We start from the raw sequence: 11670 nt of genomic DNA on the forward strand, positions 1-11670 counted from the left end.
GGAGATCCTCGTGGTTCAGGTGGGTTTGAACTCGTTGAAGTTCGGGTCTTTTATTGCTCTGATGGCTCCTTCTAACGGCTATCTTGCTTTTGGGGTCCCGCACAGCCCAAACGTCGTCAACCTGCACCTGCCCTTGTACTGGATTAGAAACCTTCCTAATGCTAGAAGAGAGCTAGTTCCGTTCGGTTTTTGGCCGGAACCAAATCGAATTTGAATTTCAGTCTATTTGATTTGTGATTTCGCTGCTACTTTGTGCCAAAGCATATGGTTAAAATTGGGTCGAGGAGCAAAGATTTAGAGAATCTAGCAACTAGCAACGAGAAAGGAGGTCATCAATGTCCCCTATTAAATTTGGGAACTTGATCTTTAGCTCTGGACCAATTAGGGGTCGTCATCATCGTTTTAGGTCTTGGTGTGACGAGGACGTCGTGGTCCAGAAGACGAAAGCATTGTAATTATTGTTGGCGAAAAGATGAGGAGGATTGGAGGTAAAATGATGCGTCCCTTTCTAGTTTATGCGATTTCTTTGCTGAACTAAAAGAGGATTTCGTTAGTATAATATTTAGCTTTTTAAGGAGTTCATGTAGCTTAGTATATGATTAATCTATGGAGTTTGTGATGGTATAATAAATAGATTTCAACGGCCTTTGCATTTTTGCACATGGTTCAAGCTGAAATTACAAACGAACCAAGAAATTTGAATTCCCCAACAGTAGCAACAACCACATGATAAGGTAACTGTTGGGGTAAACAAAAGTAGGATCATCTGATAACAGTTACCAAATCAATCAAACAAATACAGCAGACGCGCAAGAATAAGGATAGAATGCCAAGAACCTCAGGATCAAGACCAAGCAAAGTGCATAAAAGAGACAGTTCTGCAATTTTTCCTCTGCAAGTAAGTTACCCAAACTAATAGGTTTTTTTCTAGGTAACTGGGAAATAACGATCTCTGATTTTCCGAGAGATAGTGAGCACAAGCAAAATTGAAGGATGCCCACCTGAAGGTTTATCATGCTTGAAACAACTGCAGCATACATTTTTCACAAGGTTCTTCTAACTAAAATCAACAAAGTGATGATCTACATGATCCACCAGGAGTCTATGATATTGCGTCAACTCTACTTGGCAACAATAAGCTGACCAAAGAAGCATTAGTTAAAGGTGGACGCGGGTACTTGGGCCCAGCAGTCAGCTAATCACTAACATCAGTCTCTGAACCCTTTACTAAATCATAAACATTACGACCTAACCTACCTCCCAAACAATCTTTGGCCAGAGAGTGGCCTTCCAGACATAATAGTTTTCTCTTACTAACCAACTATGAAGTTCTATCAACATGAATGCTCAAAAACCACCATTATCATAGCAACAATTTCAGCCCCAACTTATCATGAATGGAGAACATACCAGTCCACTTACCAGTTTTTATCTCAAACTTACAATTCTTTTTTCCTGAGATTTCAATTTCTAACTCCCAATATAACACATCAACAACAGAACAGGTGTTATTTCTCCAATCTAAAGCATCTACAGTTCATCATCTACAGCGTGGTACACATCATTATCCTGATCATTCTATAACACCCTATTCCCCAATAATTCACAATAAAAACTAAACTCAGGTTCATACTATTTCTCCAATATAAAGCGTGTATATCTTCATCCTTATCAGTCTATAGCACCTATTCCACCAGAATTCAGAATAAAACCCACCAAAACTAAACTAGGTTTCCTGCTCACCTACTGGAACATATTAACATCGACTCTAATTGCTGAAGTTTTAAGTATACATAAAAGAAATATATCCAAACTGACAATAGAACCACCTGAAGACTTGGGCGTTCTCTACATCACTAGTCTTAAATAAATTCTTGCATTCTCCATATACACTACTCAATTTTAAATTATTGAATTCATGCTCACATTACCAATTTTGGGGCTAGACATGCAATCGAATAAATTTCGGTATGAATAATGACTCTCACCAGATTATAAAGAATAGTTAAATATGGAAGGAACAAAATTCATCAGAATCAAAATTATACTAAGAAAAGAAGTAGCATTACATCTCGAAAATTCCAAAGAGAACTAAAAATTCCAGATCCAATCTACATAAACCCTATCTTTCAGCAAACAAATTGATTATCTTTCCCCCCACTAACATGAATATCAGTTACAAAACAGATTTGGCCTCACCAACCTTTATAGCCATCAACAACCTGACGCGTCGGTGCTCCCAAGATCCTATTACACACGCGCCGCGGCGGCGGAAGCGGCGGCTTGGGCCCCACCGAGGAACGAGAGGAAGCCGGCGTTGGCTGGCTCTTGATCGTCAAGGAACAGATCCTCCGGAACCCTAAACGCACCGTGTGCGCAAACAATTGCGAATCCGATCAGCAAAGCCGAGATGAGGAGCGAGCCGACGCTGGAGACGAAGACGACGACCACCGTCAAGACGACGAGGCCGATGAGAGTCTCGGCGTCGGAGAAGGTGCGGCCGGCGATGACGAGAGGCTGATCGGAGGAGCGGAAGAGGTAGAGGAAGGCCCACGCGCCGAGGAGGGAGAGTAGGACGAGGAGGGAGAACGGGTGGGTGAGGAGAGAGAGGGCGAGAACGACGGTGAGGAGGGTGACGTAGTTGACGCGGAAATAGGTGAAGTTCTTGCGGATCCGGGAGTAGGCGTCGGTGAGGGAGTCGGGTCGGGACAGGGAGCTCCGGTCCAGGAGCTCGTACCAGGGGCGGCGCTGGGAGAAGCCAGAGCGGATCGAGGAGGTGAAGCGTGAGATGAACGCGCGGAAGGCCGGCGTGGCGATCGGGGGCTGCGACTGGGATGCTGCGGCGGACGACGTCGTTTGGGGGTTGGTGATGGGGAGTGTCGGTGGGGCGGACATTGCTGTGGGTGGCGCGTGAGACGTGGCGGGTGTTTTGGAGGCGATGTTTGTTATTCAGGAGAGGCCAAAGATCTGTGTGTGTGAGATTTATGGAGCGAATTTAGTTATGGGGAATTGGGGATGGTGATATCCAGGGTGGCGGACTTTTCTAAATCAATTGGGTTTGGGCCTAACTTTTTATACTTCTAGTTCAAATCTTAACAGCCCAACTATCAAATTGGACTCAAATGCTCAATACTCTTTGGTGTCGAGGACTCGAAATTCTCCGTGATTTCGGGTTTTTTATTTTGGTCACTGTGTTTTGATTCGAACAGACTTGATCAATTCCTAACGTTTTGTCTTTCACCAGGTGAAACCCCGGATTTGAACTCCATTTGCCTTTGATTTCTGTTGTCGGAGGGTCCAAACTCAAAGGTTTGAGTGTTAGAATGAATCGAGTCTCGGCTAACTATTAAGATGTTTACTCTCACTTTGGATTCAGATATCTTTGATAATGGGATATTTAAGAATTATATACTGGTTTTTTGTGCGAACATTTTGTATCACTTTGAGTGGTTTTTTTTTCCCACAAACGAGCCAAGTTGAGCTCGATTTTAAGTTTGACTTGTTGTTCTAACATGCATACTATTTTTTAATAGCTCAATTAGTGTTTTCATGAACTTAACTTGAAATTTGATTTACAGGTCTAACTAAAAGATCATTTTATGTGCTTCCCGAAACTAATTGCAAATACTATTTCCATCATAAAGCTTGAGATTTATTTTTCCTCGAGTACAATTCATGAATTTAAACTTGTTTTAACTTTTAAGTGAAGAACATGTTTAAATAAGGTCAAAAACATTTGCCAAGATTGTAGTCCACAGCCCTTAAATGTGTGTATAATGGACATGGCTACCAATATAGTAGTCCCCAAGAAGCTAGACAGTTTGGTATGATTTGCATTAATCATGATTTGGAATAGGCATTATTTCAAGGAAAAGAGAGCGTACTGGTGGTTATGGACTCAAAAGTCTAAGTCCATCTCCATCTATTAGTCTAAAAGCTTATGCTATTGATCAGCATATATTCACATCTTTTTGGAAGACTTGTAGGATTGATGGATTCATTGGATGCATGTATACGATAAGTTAGGCCAAACCAAAGTAACTTGGAATCATTTCTATAGATAATCACTGCATGATATTGATTCTCCAGAAAATTAACCAGAAAGCAAGCTATGCACATTGGTAGAGTCAGCACGCTATTGAAATCAAGTCGTTAATCTTATCCATTCTTGGTCTAAATGTGTTAGGAGAACTTCAACGGAGAGTGCTTTAAGCTTTTGGGGTTTAACGGTTGTGTAACGCACCCGAAAACCATCTAGTGATTCACCCACTTCCGCTGTTAATCTGGAAAAGGGAATTTCTCTTGTCCGAAAAACTAAAAGTTCCCGAGTAAGCATTCACATAGCTAGCAATGGCATTTCTTGCACAACTTTCTTTTCTAAAAGCTTCTTCCTGAATTTTTAGACTTTTCCCACCAGAATCTGATGCAATTTTTTTCTTCACTATTTGCTTCCATTTATGCAGAACTCTATAAAAGTGGGATTCATGGTTGAACACTTTAGTTGAATTCTATGGCTTCTTCTGGATTTCCTGACATATTTTCATGGATTCAAAGCCTTCCTCCAATCTCTCAATGGCCACCAAAAAGTTCCAATGTCTCCATATCCATATGTTCTTCTCCAAGTTCATCTCAACCATCCCTCAAACTCTCCATATCTATGAACCCTCAAACCGCAACTCTCTCTTTCTCCATAGTTGCAGATTTCAATCTCCCTATCGCGCTTTGGACCTCAAAACACTTCAAATTCAGCCCCAATAACATCAAGCCAATAAATCAAGAAACCATTTCCAGTCTCCTAGTCAATGTCATTGAAGATGTTCTTCACTATGGCTCAAACAAGAATAACTTCTTGATCAAGTTTCTCAAGCTAGACTCCATTGCCAACTTGGAAGAAGTCTTCAACCTCTCATTTCTCGCTCTTCTGTGCCTCGTTTGCATCTACGAAGCCCCTGCAGGCCTTCGCTCCGGATGTCTCAACATTCTCAAGAATTACTTGGCAGATTGCTGGTCAGGACAGGCTTCGAAGTCGCTGATGAAGCTTTTAGGATCAAATTTGGAAGAGGAATGGATGCGGTCCATGAACCTTGCGATTACCAATTGGATTGTGGAGCTCCAAGCAGAACAGAGAACCCTTAAAACACCATCACCACTTTTCTCTTACGCAATTTCGACGTTTGGGTTGTTGAAAGTGCAGTTGTATTGTCCTGTCATAGCCATGGACATTGAAAAATCTAGCAGCCCTTCTTGTGGTGATGAGAGACTGCAGTTCTCTCTGAATTACCACCAGCTTGAGGGTGTTCTTCAGTTCAATTACAAAGTCATAGTCAAAGAGAGGTGGATTGATGTGATGCTAAACGTTGACAACATAAGGTAATTTCTTGAGTACAAATTTGGTCCAACAAATTGAGGCATATGTACGGTAGCTCATGAGTCATGAGCCATACATCTTTCTCACTTCTTTAAATTGCAGGTGTGATATTGTTAGGCTTGTGAATGAGACTCTAATGAATGAACAAGGCGCCGGGACAGGTGAAAAGCATTTCCCATCAAGAATTTCATTACAAATTACTCCAACTCGACAAACCAATGTGGTGAGTGTTTCAGTGAGCAAGTCTTCCGAGAACCCTACAAGAGAGATTGGCAAAGAAAAGGGCATAGAGGGTTCATTTGAACCCCCAAACCCTTACTTGGCGTTCAAGGTATCGGCTGGGGAGACCATAACAATGAGCTTGAAGCCATGGAAGTTCGAGGAATCTGTGTACGGATATAGTGCAAACTTGAATTGGTTTCTCCATGATGGTGTGGATGGTAGGGAGGTCTTCTCTTCCAAGCCATCAAAGTTTCAGCTGATTAACCCCAAGGCTTGGTTCAAAGACAGGTACTCTAGTGCTTATAGGCCTTTCACTAGGCAAGGAGGAGTCATTTTTGCTGGTGATGAGTATGGAGAGGGTGTGATGTGGAAGGTAGACAAAGCTGCCCTTGGAAAGACTATGGAATGGGAAATTAAAGGGTGGATTTGGTTAACTTATTGGCCTAACAAACATAAAACATTTTATACTGAGACCAGGAGGCTGGAATTTAGAGAAATCCTCAAACTTACAATTGCTTAGAAAATCTTTGGGGGTCATAAATAATTTAAGAAACTCACTTAGAAGTGGTTTCTTACTTAGAACTTGTTTCTTATATCCTATTTAGTGCGTATTGCTCAAAATAATTATTTTTTATGTGATTCATGACTTGTAATTCTAATGATAACAAGTTGACTCCACACAATCTATTAGAGCACGTGAGCTCAAAGCAGCTCTTCCGATTGTTTTTTTTTTCCTTTTATTATTTGTATGAAAAAATATTGTTTAAATGGTTTAATAATACACACATCTTTATTTCAATTTATGATTTTTCTTTTTCTTTTTGAAGAGGTTTTAATTTATGTATTCGATTAGACAGGACTTATATGAGAAATGTTACATAACTCAAAATTTTGTACCAAATAATGTGATAATTGTTGACGTGACACATTTATCATAGTAGAAATAATTGTATTAGAAGTGATCTAACGTACGATCATGCCAAGCCAGGTGTGAACTACGTCGGCACAACACAGTGACAAAACGACATGAACGATTGTTAAATCAACCGCTACGAACACGACACGAAACCTGCATAAGCGTAAAACTTAGTAGTTTGGAAACCAAAAACGACACTAAATTTGCAAATCCCACGACAAGTCGCAAGCAATAAAACTCCTCCTCGAGAAATGAGCCCGATCAAGAGAGGGCCACGTAGGAGTCGCACATCACTCACTCCGGCGCAAGTTAGCGACAAGCAGTGTGAGAAAAGTGAAACGGAGAAACTAATGTGAGAGGGCGGACATTTCCAAGAGACCTCCCCAACTGTAAGCTCAACCAAACTCACCTTCTTCCTCTTCCTTCTTCTTTTAAGTCCCCAGTCTCTCTATAAATCGCCGTCTCCTCCATTTCTGCTTCGTCAATTCTCTCTCCTCGTTTGGATTAGTGATGGAGTCCTCTGCCGTTCTCCGATCCTTCAACTGTAACTCTCTCTCTCTCTCTCTAATCACATATATAAGCATATTCATACTCATATTCGAAGCTTGAGTTAGTATGCTCGCACTAGTGGTTCAGCTGTTGTTTAATTTGAGCTACGTATGTGTTTTCGTGTTTGATTTGCTGAATGAACTGTCAGAATTGGAATCGGAATGCTGTGGATTGTTAAGTAGGGAGTAGAGATTTTGAATGTGTTTGGTTATTTTCCGGTGAATCACTTATGAATGGATTAATGTAGTGGTTATAAGTAAATATTGATATGGAGGTAAGAAGTTTGGGTTTGAGATCTGGTGTTAACCGGCACGGATTTCTATGATATAGGCTGAAGAAGGTGTGCATAGTTTCTTGTTGAGCTGAATGGATGTAATTTTACAGGCCTGGTCAATATTTTTTTTTTGCTTGTTTGTTTTGATAATTAGAAATCTAGTATGGATAAGATCAACTGCTCGAGTTTAAGATGGTGATGCTTGCAGCTAATTGTTGGCCTCAAATGCTTCATCCATAGATATAGTGAATCTGGAAGGAAGTTACTGTGTAAAAAATTCACATACATGCTCTCTATTTGAAATTTGAAATCTGAAATGCAACAAAGTTGTAGTATAGTGAGTATATATCTTGATGTCATGAGACAGTCATTACATGTTTCCTATAATCGATTCTGTCATTTGATATTCCTTTTAGTTAGTGTGCAGTAGTAAGTTAAGATTTGTTTCCACACACATGCTTATGGATGAACTAAAACTATATGTATGAAGCTTTTTACGTTTGTATGCAAAGTGAAAATTGTCAACTATTTTTTAAGCTTGATCTGAAATCTGATTGGACAACATCAAATTGCAGGTTCTGTTGGCACAGTTTCACAGATCCACTCATTTGTTGACAAGCCTGGTATGCTTCCGGTGTATAATGCCAGAAGGCCTACCTCTAGTAGATCATATTTCCAAGGATTGATGGTTAGTGAGAAGTTCATTTATTCTCCACAAAAGCGGGAGGGAGTCCTAATATCATGTGTGAAGACAACAGAAGCTGCCAAGACTGAGAATTCCAGTGGTAAGTTTTTCTATTTTCAGGCTGTAATTTTTTTTTTCTATTTAGCATTTAGTACACAAGTGTGTTTAACCAATCAATAACTGTGGATTCTTTACTTCATTTCCGTTTGGGTGGGTGTGAGAAAAAGAGAATTTGAGAGTGTGGTGGATTGGTAATGTAGATATCCAACTTCTTCACCACATTAAGAAACTATGGCTATTCCTTTTAGAAATAATGCTAAAATGCCAAGCTTGTCAACATATTTTCATCCTAATGATATTTATGTTTCTGCAGTTTTGTCAGACAGTAAGCCAGAAAGCACATCAGAGGGATCTCCTCAAAGCACTGTGTTTCCTAGTGGATATGAGGTGAGAATATCTCTTTAAAGGAAGAAAACAAAAGAGGGAATGGATATAGGAAGCCTGGTTTTGCTGCATAATCTTTCCTTTTTTCTGGGTGGATCAAGTGTATATTACTGTTCGTTATTAGTAGATTTGCTAAGGAACTTATGATCAATGATTCACACCCTGCAATTAACTATAAGTTCTGTTACATATGTAGGTTATCCTTCAAATATATTATGATTTGTTATATTTGTGTATCCTGAGATTTATTCAACATGATTTTAGATCTTCCTTTGATATGCTTCATGTATTATGATGCAGAACTGTCTTTTTTATATTTTCTATATCTAGTTATGGCTCAATGCATGAACCTCAATGAGGTTTTGAAGAGTTTCTATGAATTCTCTTTAAGTGTATATTTTTTTTTCCCAAGAATGTGCTCTCGTTGTGTATAGTTTAAGCTCTAAAAGCAAATCCAGAGGGAATGCCCTCCTGCCATATGATACTGGTTTTTTAATTCAGTCCTTGTGTTTGTTATATTTTTTTATTTGGCCGACTTTATCATTTAATTTTAGTTGATATTGAGGCTACCTAGTTAATGCTTCTCCATTCTTTCATTTAACACAAGTTTTCTTTATCATCAGGCTCTGATGCTAGAAGTCTGTGACGAGACAGAGATTGCTGAACTGAAACTTAAGGTGAATCTCTAAACCATCAAGCAACCTGGTGAACTTGCTATATCCATAAACCTTGTTTAACGGTCAAATAAAATAAGCATTTTGTGGTAAATAAGAAAATGTCTCTTAAGAATCAGAAAAGCAGTGCATTTTATGATAGATGCATCCATTAGTTGGACCATGCAGTAAAGGCACAGAGGACACATATTAAATAGTTTGTTTTATCTCTATTTGTGTCAGTATTTCTGATGAATATATGTTTTTCATCTGAACACTGAGTATGGTGTATGAGAGGAGCTTGAGGCATGCGTTCGTGAGAGGTGATTTCTTAAGGCAGGAACATATAATATTTAGCATCTTACTAGAAAATCCACTTAGTATGTTCATAAAGGATTACATGTGAACCAACAGAACAGCTTGTGCTCTTGAGCCCCTGTTGGGGAAAACTGCTAAACATAATAAAATTATTCCAGCAAAGAGCATGGATTCAATACCAGGTTAAAGTAAAAGTTCAGTAGACCTTTCAGGGCTTCTAATATTTTATTGTATAGCGTTTTCTGGAATTTTTTGGTTGTATTTACATTCTATAATTTAACTGGCCATGCTCCGTATTAGATTGGAGACTTTGAAATGCATTTGAAGCGGAACATTGGAGCCACCAATGCTCCAGTGTCTACCATCTCGCCAACAGTAGCACCACCTATTCCATCTCCACCCATGGTTGAATCAGCTCCTGCTCCCCCTCCAGCATCTGCACCAAAACCTTCTCCTGCCAAAACTACTCCATTTAATAATGGCGCTGTATCCAAGTCCCCAAAATTAGCAGCATTGGAGGCTTCTGGATCTAATGGATATGTTCTGGTTACTTCTCCAACGGTATGTGTTGAGCCTATGTAGGGAGGAGTAAATTCTTCTTATACTTTATTCAGGACAATATGTGTACAGCATCTAGGATTCACTTTTTTACTTTTTTATATTTTCCTTTTGCAGGTTGGTTCGTTTCGAAGGGGCAGAACAGTGAAAGGAAAGAAGCAACCTCCTATCTTTCAAGAGGTATCTATTACACACCTATTTTTAGTTTGCTATATGTTAAGATTTGTAGTCCATAATTTCAGGATGAAAAGCACCTAAATATGTCATGCTTATGTGTTATATGTTCGTATCCTCGTTTTCCCATGCTTAAATCTCTGAGTCAATGTTAAACTTTTATGTTTATAAGTTTCATTTGCTGGAAACAAATTGTTCTATGTGACAAAAGGTAGGTATCGTGTGGACAGTAACACTCCCAGAAATTCTAAGCTATTGATTTCATGAACTAATTCAAGAACTGAAATGGTCCTGTAGACAAGATGCATATAGAGGATTGCACTTTTGGTAGGTAATGTTGCCAACACTCTGTGGCTTTGTGGCAACTTTACTTAACACTACAACTTGAGTCTATTAACAGCATCTTGCTATCATCATTTTCTTATCCAAATACTTAATGTAGTTTAACATATTTTATAACACCGTTTTGGCAACGTTACCTTGATTGGATTCTCTTCATACCAAATATACAGGGTGATCTTATCAAAGAAGGACAGGTAATTGGGTACGTGGATCAGTTTGGCACTGAACTTCCTGTGAAGGTTTGTCTCCCATTTTAGTTTCTTCATGCCATCTTTCCTGATAGACACTTCACTTATGATGGATTCTTATATCTTGAGCAGACTGATGTGGGTGGAGAAGTTTTGAAGCTCCTATTCAATGACGGAGGTATGAGACCTTCTATCATTTTGAATTTATTGTACTCTTATATTATGAACATTTTAACACCCGAAACAAGTATTTATGTGACAGTATATTCTAAAACACATAACAATGTCAATAGTCTTTCTTCTGATGTTTTTGGAAGATGATTTTGGGTCAACCTAAGAAGAGTAGACTCTGTATATTGAAGTTTTTCGCTTACCTGCAATTGTGTTTTATAACTTGAATGGCTATTGATTCTCTCTTTTGTCGTTTTGCTTTGAAATGTTAATGGTCCACAGATGCCGTTGGTTTTGGAGACGCACTTATTGCCGTCTTGCCATCATTCCCCGGAATCCAGTGAGCTGTATCTCTCTTCCCAGTAAATTGTTGTTGAGGACCGGCGAGGCTTGCAGTTTTCAAGAATCATTCTTTCCGTCTTTCTCTATTTACCTTATGGCAATTAGGGGACAGGCTATTTTGCGATATGTACTTGATATTTCTGGTCAGGAAAATTGACTGTAGATCGATCAAGGAATAATTCGAGCTTTTATAAACGCCATGTTGGACATTGTTCTTGTTATTAGTCGATACACTGTAGATGTGTTGCATATGGAGGGAAACAATTTGTAACATCTTTTTGGTCATTCATAATACATTTTTAAGAAAAGTGAATTCTTCCTAGATTCACAATTCCTCGCACCAATGACAAAAGTTTTCCATTTTATCATCTCAACTCTGGAGCCGGTCGTCTACTCAAAACTTTACTGTTGTTGGCTATCGAATGTTTTTACAGCGTTCGGTGGTTATCAAATGCTCATCTGAGTT

General features: G+C 39.2%; 3 protein-coding genes across 4 annotated transcripts; 2 read left to right on the plus strand and 1 right to left on the minus strand.

Moving 5' to 3' along the window:
• Positions 1–2013: 2013 nt before the first annotated feature.
• Positions 2014–3012, minus strand: LOC112202201 (PRA1 family protein B3). The gene has a single exon (XM_024343445.2). It carries the CDS (start codon positions 2893–2895, stop codon positions 2251–2253), a length of 645 nt encoding a protein of 214 aa, XP_024199213.1. The 5' UTR covers positions 2896–3012; the 3' UTR covers positions 2014–2250.
• Positions 3013–4322: 1310 nt separating this feature from the next.
• LOC112195720 lies at positions 4323–6320 on the plus strand. Its single transcript, XM_024335916.2, has 2 exons — positions 4323–5370; positions 5471–6320. Exons 1-2 carry the CDS (start codon positions 4511–4513, stop codon positions 6108–6110), a joined length of 1500 nt encoding a protein of 499 aa, XP_024191684.1. The 5' UTR covers positions 4323–4510; the 3' UTR covers positions 6111–6320.
• Positions 6321–6747: 427 nt separating this feature from the next.
• LOC112202986 (biotin carboxyl carrier protein of acetyl-CoA carboxylase) lies at positions 6748–11535 on the plus strand. Of its 2 annotated transcripts, none has more exons than XM_024344714.2 (9): positions 6748–6895; positions 7905–8114; positions 8388–8461; positions 9082–9135; positions 9730–9990; positions 10105–10167; positions 10674–10742; positions 10824–10869; positions 11145–11535. In XM_024344714.2, exons 2-9 carry the CDS (start codon positions 7955–7957, stop codon positions 11204–11206), a joined length of 789 nt encoding a protein of 262 aa, XP_024200482.1. In that variant the 5' UTR covers positions 6748–6895; positions 7905–7954; the 3' UTR covers positions 11207–11535. The 2 variants fall into 2 exon arrangements, with proteins under 2 accessions (XP_024200482.1, XP_024200037.1); XM_024344269.2 differs by having other exon boundaries at positions 6767–7050.
• The last annotated feature ends 135 nt before the right edge of the window (positions 11536–11670 follow it).

Source organism: Rosa chinensis, chromosome 1 (genome assembly GCF_002994745.2).
Source record: "Rosa chinensis cultivar Old Blush chromosome 1, RchiOBHm-V2, whole genome shotgun sequence".
NCBI lineage: Eukaryota > Viridiplantae > Streptophyta > Magnoliopsida > Rosales > Rosaceae > Rosa > Rosa chinensis.